Below are 15,192 nucleotides of genomic sequence, written 5' to 3' on the forward strand. Positions count from 1 at the left end.
TAACATGCCATACAGCTAGGCTGAAGTTTTGTCAAAGCGTGGATTGAAAATTGGGTTAAGCACTAGAATTTTAGCAAGGACCAGACTTCTGTTCTGGGCTGTTTTTATTTTTTATTTTCTCCCTATCTGATTGGCCAAAGGACTGTTTCCCATTCAAGTCTACGCGTGGTCAAACTCATATGCGTAAGGTCTGAAAAATCAAAAATTTTACTCATCTATTAAAAATCTTAATTAGGATTAAGAATAAAATTATTATTTAATAAAAAAATTAAAATTTTATTACTTTTATTTTTTTTATTTAAAAATATCATATTTTATTTTTATCTAAACTTTGAAAAATCAAAATATTTTTTTTAGAGCTGGTAAACCCTAGTTGCACATTTAAGTGGTGGAAACGCTTGTTAAAAAAATTAATGGACACAAATAACAGTAACCCTTCCATTACGCATTTGACAGTTGACACAAAAAGTGGCAGGCAGCAGCATGGCACTTGGAGGCCATATTTATTTCTTAATGTGGGCAAATTCGTCTTCTTTTCTACCATAGATCAACACTGGTGGTCCATTTTAGTGCAGATAATTTATTTAGAGGTGGCACTTCACCCACAACTCTGTTCTATTAGGCTCTGACATGCAATTAACTCTTATTGGATCCAAGGTTCAATGCGATGATGAGGTGGCAATTTCATGTTGAGATCCAAACGTTTGCTTTGCTGCCACGTTTAATTCACAAGAACTTGTCGATTTCCACTGCCCCTCTTGCCTTGTCCTTCAACTGTTATGTATGCAAGTATTTATTTTAAATATATAAATAAATATATAATTATATTTATTATTATATAATTGATAATTATTTTATTTTTAATTTAATATTATTTAATTATATAATAATATATATTAAATATATATATATATTTATATATTTAAAATAAATACATATAATTTTATTGTTTATAATAAATATTGTATTAATACAATAAATTAAGTTTATTGGAAAGCTTACCAAACTGAATTGGATGGAATTGATTGTTTTTGTGGTGATTAAATTGTAATTGTTGTTGAGATTAAAGAAATTAAAATATTTTGACATGAGATTAACTTATTTTTTATTCAAACGCGGAAAAATGTTTAAATTGTCTAACGGTTTATGATTCCAATTTGTATATAAATAATATATACAATTTTATACACAATTCTATTTAGCTTATTTTATTCAGTTTTTTTTTTGGTTTATCTGAACCGTACTGGTTGCACATAAAATTAATTAATTTCTAAGTAAAATTGTTTTGGTATGCCTGTCAAATATTGAAGATTGTTACAAACTCAATAAAAAAAAAAAAAAGGATTTTGTGTTAGAAAATGTGATGGTGTGTGTCAAAACCATTACCACGTCTCCTAATTGTAATCGTGTGGTACAGATGGTACCGCCAATATTATAGTGTTTACTGTGAGCTAATAAGGAACTAGTATACAACTAATCCACATGAACGTCGAAGTTGCAAAGAGTGGTGATATATTAGAATCCTAAGTGTAAGGTATGTGACTTAGATCTCATATTGAAAAGTATGAGCTTCTATTGGAGAGTTTATATGGTCTTAAACTCTTCAATTTTAATAACTAATTTTTAAGGTGTAATTTTTCTAAAGTTTGTATCATGATGATAAAAAAAAAGTAGGATGGAAGATATTGATAATGTGTAGAGTAAGAACAAAAAATGTGATGATACTAATAGTCAGTTTGAGTGGTTAAGTGAAAAGACCTTTCGTGAAAATTTAAGGTTCGATTAATATAATTTCTCTCTCATATGAAAATACTTAAATTGATTAATTTGAGACTGAATAACGAGATGTCTAAAAAGAAAATGTGATATTTTAAAATAACGAGAAGTAAAAATTAACATGATTAAAAGTTTAGTTAGGGTTCATGTGGGGGGCTAGGGATTGAAGGCAAATTTGTATTTATTAAGTTAGTTGGTTAGATTGATCTAGTGTTGACAATTTTTATTATTTTTGTATAAATCTTTAAAAAATGATCATTTTAATTAAAATCGCGTGAATTTAATCCGTTAATTTAAGTATTTTATAATAATCCTAAAGATTATATATTAAAAAAAAGAAAATATTTATATTTAATTTGGAATTGGAGTCTTAGAAATATTGTATTATATGGATTATGATGTTCATCTATTATAAAATAATAAAATTACGTGTATCAAGTGATTTTGATTTTGATATATCAAGAGAGAAAATTTAAAACAGTATTTCTCATAAATGAAACTTTTTTTTTAATCATTTAAATTATTTCTTAGGAGTGAAATATAATTATTTATACACAAATTTATATTATTTAAGTAAATTGTATTACTTATTATAAAAAGTCCAAAAGACTTATTCTCACCCAAGGTTTGTTAAATCCCTAAATTCATTGAAAACTCGTACATTCACCTGTGAGTGGTTAAAATTAATAGAATAAGTTAGTAAAATCGTCATTTAATTAGTAATATATTAAAAATAATACAACTTTATCAATTTGTCTCATAGTTTATGATTAAACTTTGAAAATTCACATTCCCCTCCATTAGGATTCTATTTTCCGATGAATTTCCTCTAGCCCTCTCTCCCTTTAGCAACCTTCTCTCCCATATCTGAAATCATCATCTCTGATGAAGATGTTTTGTCGATGATGTCTTCTTCTTTGACGAAGATGGATCATCTTTGTTAAAGACGACAACTCCAAAGAAAGGGGAGAAAGTCTGAATTTTCAATACTTAGTAGACACCCATTGGGGAATTCAACAAACCTTGGGTGGGACTAAGTCTTTTGGCCTTATAAAAACTATTATAATGCTTTGTAATCGAATGCAATTATGGATGATATAAAATACAAAGAACATAGCTAGCTAGCTACAATTTTCTAATCTGATTTTAGATGTCCATTATTATTCAATTTAGAGATAAGATTCCATCCTCACTTATCTCCACAAATTTCCCTTTTTCAAGTGAGAAAAAAGAGAATGAAATTACGAATAAGATGTGGCTGGCTGTATGCATGGTGGTGGGGCTGTCTTTGCGATGACATTATTGTGAATTGCCCATCAAAATCAATATTATTATTTTTTTCATCTTCGTCAACGAATTAGGAAAGTGATGTGGCCAAGGTGTGGGTGGCAATGATAATTATGAGAAGGCCAGACGACTAATTTTCACCCAAGGTATGTTGTAATATCAGTGTTCTCCCTTTATCTATAATAATACTAAATATCCACCTATCAGCAGTTAAATTTAACGGAATCCTAACCTCTCAAAATTTTATCTTATTTTGCCTCCCTAAACTTAAAAAACTAAAAAAATTTCCCCAGCTTAAGTTTTAAAAAATGGTAGTTTCACCCTAGGGTTTCATTTTGAAATCTCTGATGTCATCTTCAGCTCCATTGTCGATGGCCTCTCCCTTCGACGGTCTCTTTCCTCCCATTGAATGCCCGATCTGCATCGGAAGAGTGGTGGAAGATGAAAAACTTTGTCAGGGAAAACGAAGTTCTTCGTCTTACCAAACGAAGACGAAACTATCGTTTTCTTTTGGGAAGACGAAGAGCGGACGTCCGACGCTGATCAGGTTTCCAAATGGGAGGAAAGAGACCATCGGAGGGAGATGATGCTTCGGGAGGGAGAGGCCACCGGCAATGGAGCCGGAGATGATGTTAGAGATTTCAAAACGAAACCCTAGGGTGAAACTGATATTTTTTAAAACTTAGGCTGAGAAAAATTTTTAGTTTTTTAAGTTTAGGGGGGCAAAAAGAGATTATATTTTAGTTTATTTTTAATATTATAGAGAAAATAACAATTTTACCCTTACTGCCGTTAATTTTAACTGCTGATGGGTGGACATTTGGTGTTATCATAGATAAAAGGGGGACACTTGACATTGCAGCATACCTTGGGTGGGAAAGTCCTTTGGCCTTATGAGAACGCCAAAAGACTTCTACCCAAGGGTGTGTGTATTTTTAAATTTCTATTCGTAAAATTTTAAAAATTTAAATTCTCACTATTTTATTAATTTTTTTTAAAATTATTAATAAAATCTTAATTTAACAAAAAATTTAAAAAAATTAAAATCTTATTTTATTTTTTCATTTAAAGTTTAAAAAGTTACATTTTTTTTTTCTTAAGATTTGATTTTTTTTTAAAATCTAACGATCACTTTGGGAAGACCGTTGACCAACCTTTCCACCACCTCCTTTCCCAGTGGTTTTTTAACGTGAAAACCATTGAAAATTTGATCAAAATAGTTAAATGAGATTGCACAGATTTGTGCATGCATCAATCGAATGATGCACATATATGAGCGTTTGTTTGTGCATTTTTTGGTCCATCCACACATAGATCTGTGTGACATCGTCTGACTATTTTTGGCCTGATTTTTTGTGGTTTTCATGCTAAAAAACCACCAAAGAAGAAGGTAGGGGGAAGATTGACCAATGATTTTCTCAAAGTGGTCATTAGATTTGGAAAAAATCAAATCCTACGAGAAAAAATGCAACTTCTTAAACTTTTGGTAGAAAAGATTGTTAATTTTTTTAATTAAGAGAACAGAAAAAATAAGATAAAATTTTAAATTTTTTTTCATAACTTAAAAAATAATAATAAATTTTTAAATTTTTAAAACCTTAAGCTAAAAGTTTGGAAATACACCATACCTTGTGGGAAAAAGTCTTTTGGCCTTAAAAGCACGGCGATTGGTTAATGAGGACCAATCAGTCACTGTGCTTTCCTTTGTGGTTGCCTATGGCGGTGGTCCATTCCGCCACACTGCTCCTCTCCCAATCACCTCCTTTTTATTCTTCTTCAACAATACAAACAAACGGCAACCTCCTCATTCCTTCAAATATTATCTCTCACAAATTTGGATCTATACAATTAAAACTTTTGGACGAACTTCAGTTATTTACCGTGCAGAATGCGGCAGTAACAAATTCCAAATAAATTAATTACTGATCTATTGGCTTACGTGGACAAATTTTTTGGCCATAGCTTTGGCCACATTATAAGTAAAAGTAAAAAATTACAAGTACATACTACATTTCCTTGTCAACTTAAATGTCCTTGAAAAGGTTAAGTCAGATTAGAGATCAGAATTTCTTGTATAACCTGTTAATATCAAATGACCAACGTCCTTCCCACGTAACTCAGATTAACATAATTTTTCTTTTTCACATTTACCTTTTTAGCCAGGTAAAAAATCCAAATTAATTAATCACGTTTTTCATGATTAAAATGTGAAATAATACTCTTGCAGTTATTATCCCACTTGGTAAAAACGGAATGAAAAAAAGAAAAACAGTATGAAATTTTAAAAGTATAATATAATAAATAATAAAAAATACGTTTATAAGAAGAGTTATAAAATTTAAATAAAGAAAAAAAATATAAAATATGTATATATAAGTTTAATATGACATATTGTTAAAAATATGATAATAATAAACATAATTTTAATTATTTTTATAGATTTTTTAGTTAATAATTTAAATATAAAGTATATAATTAATTATTAAATATAATATAACAAATATATAATTAAGATTCAATCATTATAAAAATTATTGGAAAAAATTAAAGATTTGAATGATAAAAAATTAAATTTTTATGTAATTATAGTATTATGATAATTAATTAAAAATACAAAAAAGTATTTTTATACTTTAAAAATTTATAAAAAATAAAAAATATAATAAAAATATGTATTTAATATAAAAGCTATAAATATATATTTAATGCATATGAGGTTTCAAATTTTATAATAACATATTTAAAACATGAATTAAATACAAATAATTTATATTATAATTACCCAGGGTAATTATTATAATAGCCATTTGATGGTCATGTTTAAATTGTAAGTAAAATATCTTTCCTTGCCCGGTAAGACTTACCATCAAAGGACAAATATTCCACCTAATTCTTGCCAAATATATATTATATGCACCACGAACGCAAACACCTACACCGACGTAGCAGCCACGTCGGAGAGAGAAGCGTCGTGCGTGCGTGGGAGGATTTCGATGAGATGCGTCATTATTGATATGGTTTATATAAATTTCCTCAGTGGTGTTCCCTTGCCCTGTAACTCTGTCTCTCCTTTTCTCTGTTCCGCTTTGAATCAAATTTGCCTCTCAATTCAACCCTAAACATCAGCGCCGGAGCTTTTCTACCTGTCTTTCACTTATTTATCCTTTCTTGGTATGTTATTTCAGGTCTTTTGTTTCGTCTCTTCACATAATTGTAGTATGTTTGTATGATTGCTTGTTTGCAGAGGTTGATAATGGATGAATTATGGAAAACTCATCTGTTTAAAGTCTGCTGTTCAATTTTCTGTTTATATTTTTTTAAGCTTTTGTGAGGTGTATCAATTCATGAGTCTAGGTAGTGGTTACAAGTTCAAATATTCTTTTCTTCTTCTTTTCTCTGAAGAATCTGTTTTTGGTGCTTTGGTGATCAGAGTGACGAGGTTCTTCGGTGAAATTTTGATTGCCATGGGTTTTCAATCTTAGGAAATTCAGATTCTTTTACAGCGGGCTTCGTTCTTTTTTGTTTCTCCTTTAATCTTTCGATGATCTCGAGAGTTTCTTACATCTGAAAAACAGAACTCATTGGTGACTGTAAACGTAGAGTCTGATTTTTGGAGCTTAGGCAACTATGCGTTTATCGTTTATTGTTTATGTAGCCAGCTGTTGTTCTTTTTCTCTTTGTTTTGTCACCTTCTAGATCACTCAAACAGTTCCAGTTAAAGTCTTACGCAAAAACAACAATCTGATTTATCATCCAATCTGATCAGATAAGACAAGCTAAGAGGCTCTTCACAGCGTGAATTTCCGTAAATTTCTCCTCTAGATGACTCTTCTTCGTTAAACGCAAAACTTTTTTGGTCGTTTATGTTCCTTACTTTACGTTCAAGTAAAGGGCCATCTGAATTTCTATTAATTCAACTGGTGCCATGCTTCAAGAATTAGCTTCTACTGGAATCTCATTCCGTAGCCCACTTTTGGATCTTTTCACACACAGCAGAAGAAGAGTTTTTGTCTCACGATTCGTCTTCCTTTTCTAGTTTTGTTTTTCTCTCAACTGTATAGTTTCAATCAAAAAATTTTTTTCTTGCATATTTTCTCTCTACAATAATTTTAGCTTATGAACCATTTAGTTTCTCCCTCACTTGCCTCTGGAAAGTCAAACCCAAATAAAGAATTTAACTGGCACCTGTACTTTGGCCTTATTTTTCAGTGAGCAAGTACATCAAATTTAATATTTCATGGTAGGCGCCCAATATCATTACGGTGGGTTATGTGAAATCTGGTTTGATTAATTATGCAAGGCATACTTATGCTCTCCTATCCAATGTTCCGTCTACAATTTAAGTTCCTGATTTGTATTCTGGTTTCTCTTTTTAGGCAATTTGTGATAATGTATAATTCATTATAATTTGAATGAAGATAAAATAAGCAGCCCTGTATTCATTATTTTGTCTTTGGTTGTTGTAAAGAGATCTCAGCCTGTTTTGTCTTGCCGCTGCTTGTTTCAATTATTACTGTTGTTCCCTACTAAACATATTTGGTTAAAATAAATTTTGGTTGCAAAGTTATATCTGAGCTGGTTGTTTTGTATTTATGATCATGGTGAGCAGAATTACCTGTTTACGGTTTGGAGTCAAATAACTTTAGTGTGATCTGGATATATATTGCATCTTCAAGAAATCTTAAATGCAACTTTTGTGAAGCTTCAGTTTCTAATTTTTTTGCATAATTTCAACCTTGTGTAACAGATAAGATGGCAATGGAATATTACTTTGAAGAGGCTGTGGCTCAAAATGATCTCCATAGAGAAGATAAGTGGAAATCTACCTCAGATGCAGTGGCAGATTCTGATGAGAACTCTGGTGGTTTTGACTGCAACATCTGTCTGGATTCCGTGCAAGACCCTGTTGTAACACTCTGTGGTCACTTATACTGTTGGCCCTGCATTTACAAGTGGCTTCATTTCCAGAGTGTATCTACTGAGGATGAAGACCAGAAACACCAGCAATGCCCCGTATGCAAATCTGAAGTTTCTGCTGACACCCTTGTCCCCCTGTACGGCCGCGGCCAAACCATGAGGCCTTCCACAGGCAAGGCCCCTCATCTTGGTATAGTCGTTCCCCGGAGGCCACTTGGTCCTGTTTGTGGGATTGAATCTCCAAGATCGACTGGTGCCACCATGAATGCACGCTTAATGCCACAGCTTCATTATCACAATCATCGACACCAATCACGGCTACACTACCCGCAACCAGGTGGTTATCTTGCTTCACCTACACTGCACTCTGGTGGCATGACAACAAACATGGTCGATCCACTGATTGGCATGTTTGGTGAAATGGTTTATGCAAGGATATTTGGCAACTCGATAACCAATATGTATACATATCCGAACTCATATCATCTTGCTGGAAGCACTAGTCCCAGGATGAGAAGGCACATAATGCAGGTCGATAGGTCACTTAACAGAATATGTTTTTTTCTGTTATGTTGCATGATTTTATGTCTTCTTCTGTTCTGATCTAATCGTCCCTTCTGTGTTGTCCATTATCTACATGTAAAAATTATGAGTATGTGAATATAGGCGCTTCAGCCAGCGATGGTAGAGATATTCCTCTTGTGCTTCTGTGAGATATGTAATTATGAGCCCACCTTGATCTTTATGAAATAGCTTATTGATGAATCTGGTGTGCTTAAGATGTGCCTTTCGATTATCATATTTTGGAAAAATAGGATGTCACCCTTTTCTTTCTCTACAATCATACAAGATGTAAAATCTTCTTTGCCAAGAATTGTAGCCATGGCTGCTCAGTCAAGAAAGGTAGCTAAATCTGAGTGATCAATGACACAGATTGACAATTACTCCCTGTAATTTCAACACGTTTAACCTGTAATGGTTTGAAACATAGAGCATGTCACAACATCATCTGGACCAGATCGACAGCACCACTTATGAAAAAGAAGAAAACGATTGAAAACGTTTTCCTATGGATAAATGCTTATCACGTCCAAATACTTGTCATATTCCAGAAAAGTACCCCACAAAATTGAGGTTCAATGCATAACTCTTATTAGATTATGCCTTCCTGTACGCAATCGTATACAATTCATTCAAACATCTAATTTGTTAGAAACTAAACATTGTATCCACGTGGCTTCTGGAAATGTGAAAGGATAAGGCAATCCACCAAACTTGACTATAGCTAGTTAGTTGATGGCTTTACAATAAATTAATGTCAGTGAGACTGGTTCAAGATTGCTAATGCATTAGCACCATTTCTCATGCCAAACTAATTACCCACGTTGTGTCTTCACATAGTATGGAAAATCAATATAATCATATTCATATGGCAATGTCTTCCTTGCATTGTGAGAAATAAATATGGGGGACAAATTTATAGGGGGAGTCCCATTCAAATCCAGAACATTGATTCTCTTGACACATAGTGCACTATCTTCTAAGTCAGTACACAAATAATTCAGTTACTTCTTTCATTCTTTGACTCAACAATTTCATACGGTTTCCTATCAACAATCAGTTCCTCTGTTTCCATCTCATCAAGGGCTTGAGCACCAAGACTTTCGTTGTTAGTAGTTCTAACTAATTTAGCATGCATATCTCCTAGAGAATGACCCCTTTCTTTGAGTAATTTCAAAAACTCCTCCGCTGCTTCCGCATCTCCCTGATGTGTTATATAATCATGACATGCTGCCAAGGTAAAATTGCAGGGCTTCCATCCTGGTTGACTAACCAAGATTGCTTTCCTCATAGTCTCCACTGACTTTGCCATCTGACCATTAACACGGTAACCTCTTGCGAGATGTTCCCATGTGCTTGATTCAGGCACCTTTCCACTCTCTATAAACCTGTTTACATATGCTTCAGCCTTTTCCAAAAGACCCTTTCTGCAGTAACCACTGATAACACTATTTGGTACCCGAATGTCAAAAAATGGGTTTCCAGATTCCCACTCCTCCAAGATCTTCTCGGCACCATCAATGTCATCCAATTTCATCAGAGAGCTTATCATGCACACATAGCCTGAGTTGTATACTTTTCCCATATCCTTATACAAATCCCATACACGATACACTTCATTTTTATTACCAGTAGAAGCATATACAGTAATGAGAACTTCATAAGCAAGCCTTTTCGTTCTAGGCTTACCGATAATTAGAGGCTCTGACCTCTTCAGCATTGCCAAACTCCTTTCAACTAAGCCAGCTTTCAAGTACCCATTGGCTGCAACAATATATGCATTCCAATCCATTTTGAAATTAACATCAGCTTCCATCTTCTTTAGAAGTTTCTCCATCCCCTCTATGTTAGAAGTGGCACCATAAGCATTTAACCGAATGTTGAATGTATACTTGTCAAAATTGATACCCTTTTCTTCCATCTCTTGCATTAAAATGTCTAATTTCTCCTGTTTCCCCAGCTGAGCATAGAGGCTTAGCATTACATTATACGAAAGTGATGTCTTTGCAAATCCTAACTCCCTTATCTTATCCATGATTTCTTCAGCTTTCTCCAAGGATCTATTGTGAGCATAGCAATTCAATAAAGCACCATAAACCTGGGAAACTCTTAAACCTTGAGGAATGCTATCGAAATACTTCTCTGCTTGCTCTAAGCCATGAACTTTCGATACCAAATCCAGCCGAATAGCTATATCTCCAGGTGACAGATCATGATTCCTTTGCGCACTCATCCATTCTGATATCTAACATAAGATTTAACACAGCCCCCGGGAATTACATATAAACATTATAAAAAGGTAAATTAAATAGACAAAATCACCAGCCCACGTGACCCTCAAAGTCAAATTTTGAAAAATGGGTTTTAATTTGGAATCAATTTCTGTAAAAAGTTTGCAAGAAAACATGTATTTGAGGAGACGGAAAATAAGAAAAAAACCTGAAGGGCGTGGGTGAAGCGGCGGTACTTGCGAAGCTGTCTGATGAAGCGTTGGAGCTCAGAGTACTTAACGTGTCTTCCTTGCTCAAGCCATTGATCGAGAATAGTTGCCATTGAAGAAGTTGGGTGTCCAGACCTTGAAATCCGAAGCAGGAGAGAGTCAACGGGACCAGAAGATGAAGTGGCAGTGGAGAAGTAACGACCCCAGATAGCAAAAACCCTTGAAATGCCATAACCAGCCCATGAATGCCTTCCAGTTAGAAGAAGCTTCATCGGATGAAGTACAAGGAGTCGGCTGAGTTAAATGCCGAGAGCTATAAAATGGGTTGCAATTGAAGATTTCCCCTAAATAACCCTTATTTGACTGAGGACTGTTTTAAAATCTTGCCCCATTCAATATTCATTTTTGTACTCATGGACGCTAAATCGTGTATTATATTATGTATCAAGTTTTTAAATAAGGCTAAAACACCTTTTTCCACCCAAGGTTTAGCAAAATCCCCATTTTTATCTATTAACTTTTGAAAACCTAAAATATTAACCTGTTTATTAAATTTTGTAAAACCATCATCTAGATATAATAGTTTTAACCTACAACTAAAATTAAATATTAAGTTTGTTTAGGTCAAAAACAAATAAAAATTAGTATAATTGATAGAGTATTAGAATTTTTAGATAAAATGTTTATGTTTTAACCTTTATTGCTATCTAAAAATTTTATTTCTTTTTCATCCCAACAATCTAAAGTTTTATATTTTAAGAGTAACAACAACTCTTTTAAAATAGAAAACATTACATTTATATCTCCAAATTTTCATTATTTCTTTTTGATAATCATTCTTTTCAATAATTTACTTTGATGTATTGTCAATTCTACAATCGATTTTTTTCTCTCTTTCTAATGGTTTTTATATACAAAAACTATCAAAATTTTGATCAAAATGATTGAATTTATTACACAAATCAATTTATATAAATAAATTTGTATAAGTTGGGTGCCCGCAAATTTTTGTTGAGGACTTAAAACACGCTTGCTCAATTCTCTTTATATCTTTTCTAGTACTTCCACACATACTCAAAATATCAGTCAAAACAGCATCGAAGGAGCAATTGTCATTGGAAAGAAGAGCCATCAGAAAGTTTTCAGGATTCATTAATGTTTAGATGAGTAGGTTGAAGGGATTAAAATAAGAAGGGAAAGCATACATAATTCCACTAAATTAAATTCGAAAGCTTACATTCATGCAAAAATATAATATATATATATATATATATATATATATATATATATATATATATATATATATATATATATATATACACAATAAAACCATCTTACACATTTTAATTATACAAATAAATATATATTTAATATATATTATCAAATAATTAGATATTTTAAATTAATAATAAAATAATATTCAAACATATAATATTATACCATATATATATATATATATATATATAAAGAACAGGACAACTATTTTATTGCCATAATATCACTCCATAATCAATACATTAATTACGTCACGCACATACATGTGTGTGTACAGCAACGGCAAACCCAACGTCTAGTATCGGTTAATATCAGGGCTGGGTCCAGATGGAGGCACAGGCTGACCTTTTGGCAGCCTTGTTTCCGCTGAATACTGAGCTTTGATTTCCGGTGATGATGGCCCAACCTCAGACACTGAAAATAATCCCACCAAACAAATAATCACTGCTACTACCACAAGCAAGCGCATCAAGTTGTCGTTGTTGCATTGAATAATGCACCCCATTGTTGAATTACCTGAACCTGTTTGTTTAACGGTTTATATAGTGTACGTGCTGAAAGGTGGGCCGCCTGCTAGCTAGATTGTCAACTGGGATTTTGTACAGGTAACTTCTTGTTGGATAAGTCGCCGGCAGCCAATTATACATTAAGTTAATATGGGCCGGCAGTATTTCTGTCACACTTCACCTAGAAGAAATGCATGCCAAATCTAAGGACTTTTGCAAGGCACATTTATGAAAGCTTGTGCACTGTAGAAATGAAGCAATTACAGAGGCAATACCTTTTCCTGAAACGAATCAATCAATAACAAAATCAACTTGGGTTAACTTAACTTAGTAACAGACCCCTCTGGTTAATTAATTATAAAAAAGAAAAAAGTTGAAACTTGATATTTAGAAACCTGAAACATTTCTTCAGATTGAGAAGGGAAATGAAACGCTGTTGGGCAGTTTGGTAACACTACAGGATTTTTCAATCAAGCTTGACGTGCCTCACTCACTTTGGTTTGATATAGAAAATGGAGGTAATTAAAGAGTAAAGTTTGACTGATGTACAAGTACATGCTCTATTTGTCTTCATTTATGTTAGAATCTTGGCTTATCATTCAAAATTTGACTCATGTTATTTGTCATTCCAGAAAAAGAAAAGAAATGCAAACCACAAAGACAACATGAAAATTTAAAGAATTAAAAGGGAAAAAAAAAGTTTCAATAAAATGCAAACCTCAGGGTCAGTGATAGTTAATTTCTCAAGCTTGACTCCTTCAATGTACACACCAGTGTCTGGCACAGTGTGCTATAGGTTCTCCATCCTTCCCCGCCACAGAGACAAGGATCCGGTGTATGAGGCAGGAAATGTGAAATATATGAAACATCTACAGAGTAAAATGCCATAGCACATTAACCAAAACAACACAGTATGACGTTAAACTATACAACCGATAAACAATATGACATCATAGCCATAAAAAGAGAAGCAGGACCATCTTGATTAGATATTCTTACCCCATTCATATTTCTACTGCTGCAAACAAGTTTTCCAGTCTTGGTATTCATTTGAGCTGCTACATCTTCGTAAAGAAGTATCTTCAGCTGACAAATACCACACAACCTTTCAGCTGCTATGCGCTTTTGTTGTCTCAACTCTCCCTTTTAGACTTGCTAGATATAAACCTTGTGTCCAGCAGCTGGTCATCGTATTGATCCAAAAACAAACTTGAAGTAGCTCTACTGGAGGCTGAAGCAACCTTTCCAGATGAATTGGATTGTAGAATCAAAGATTTCACTTACATCTTCTGGGTAAGAAAATGATTTCTTTCTTTTCCTAACGGTAGTCTCACTACCCTCTAATTCTTCTGCAGGACTAGAAGAGAGTAATAGTTTCACTTGATCAAACAGCCCCTCTCTACCCAGACCATAAGTATAAGCAAAAGTTATAACAGCAAAGTCATGATCTGGAATCTTGTCTGTGTCGTTGTCAGCAGGTCCTTTTTCCCCAACCACTGACACCATATTTTAGAGATCCCAGTGGAAACCTTATCCTTCTGAAACATCCTCGCAGCAATTTTTCCGATACCAATGAACCTCACTTTCATATCAGTAATTTTATTCTTATGTAACACTCCTAGAATCACCTTGTCACAGTTCCCACAATCACCATTCTTAGCGTGGATTCCGATTCCACTTTCCCCACGAACCATCTCAAGCATGATTGTTGAACTTGTAATTTCCAGTATATTCAACAATGTTTAGATTTTTATCATTGTTCTGACACTCCAACAACCTATATTGTTTTGATTGTATTTCTTTCTCATAGGAATTGTCAAAGAAATGAAAACCATCATTAAAAGGCCAAGGGTTTGGTCCAGAGAGAGTAACCTTAAAAGCACATAACCTCTCAATGTGGAGACTACCCATTAACTAATGAAACAACACCGAATCATGGTAACACGGACAAAGACACAAAGCGCAAAAGAATATGAACCTCTTCCCATCTTCAAGAAGCTGCACGTGTGTCCTTGTTCTCTGACATCATCAAGTATAGTTCTAGGCAATCGTCCCCTTAAGCTATTAGCAGTAGTTCTAGGAAGGGCCAATTCCCACCTTCCCTATCCCAATGTTCAATTTCAAAATGAAAGTTCCTTCCACCTCTTCTTTTACTTTTCTTTTGAAGACTTCACTTATTTAATGCCACCCCAAACCAGATAAAAACAAAGTTCGTGGAATTCTTCCAAGATCAAAAGGCAACATATATTTCCAGGAATCAAGTAAAACCTAAACACAAACTTAACACGTACAACATTGAAACCCTGAATTTCAAACTCAAGATTTCAAAATAACTTCTCAGACACCCCGAACATCAATTTCTGAAACATGAATACCGCTCATTTCATATTTTGAATTTCAAGAATTCTTAAAATTTCAGTTCCGAAAAGA

The 15,192-nt window shown here is 33.4% G+C and overlaps 2 protein-coding genes and 1 long non-coding RNA gene across 3 annotated transcripts; 1 reads left to right on the forward strand and 2 right to left on the reverse strand.

Annotated features, from left to right (window-relative positions):
- Positions 1 to 6,010: 6,010 nt before the first annotated feature.
- Positions 6,011 to 8,745, forward strand: LOC123196242 (E3 ubiquitin-protein ligase RMA1H1). Its single transcript, XM_044610186.1, has 2 exons — positions 6,011 to 6,234; positions 7,811 to 8,745. Exon 2 carries the CDS (start codon positions 7,816 to 7,818, stop codon positions 8,581 to 8,583), a length of 768 nt encoding a protein of 255 aa, XP_044466121.1. The 5' UTR covers positions 6,011 to 6,234; positions 7,811 to 7,815; the 3' UTR covers positions 8,584 to 8,745.
- Positions 8,746 to 9,383: 638 nt separating this feature from the next.
- LOC123196241 (pentatricopeptide repeat-containing protein At2g20710, mitochondrial-like) lies at positions 9,384 to 11,326 on the reverse strand. Its single transcript, XM_044610185.1, has 2 exons — positions 10,981 to 11,326; positions 9,384 to 10,786 (listed from the first exon to the last, which is right to left on the reverse strand). The coding sequence occupies exons 1-2, from the start codon at positions 11,251 to 11,253 to the stop codon at positions 9,542 to 9,544; spliced, it is 1,518 nt and encodes a 505-aa protein (XP_044466120.1). The 5' UTR covers positions 11,254 to 11,326; the 3' UTR covers positions 9,384 to 9,541.
- A 1,111-nt stretch (positions 11,327 to 12,437) lies between these two features.
- Positions 12,438 to 13,746, reverse strand: LOC123196463. The gene is made up of 2 exons (XR_006497700.1): positions 13,481 to 13,746; positions 12,438 to 13,043 (listed from the first exon to the last, which is right to left on the reverse strand). It is a non-coding gene; the product is annotated as an uncharacterized LOC123196463 (long non-coding RNA).
- Positions 13,747 to 15,192: the final 1,446 nt, after the last annotated feature.

Source organism: Mangifera indica, chromosome 14 (genome assembly GCF_011075055.1).
Source record: "Mangifera indica cultivar Alphonso chromosome 14, CATAS_Mindica_2.1, whole genome shotgun sequence".
NCBI lineage: Eukaryota > Viridiplantae > Streptophyta > Magnoliopsida > Sapindales > Anacardiaceae > Mangifera > Mangifera indica.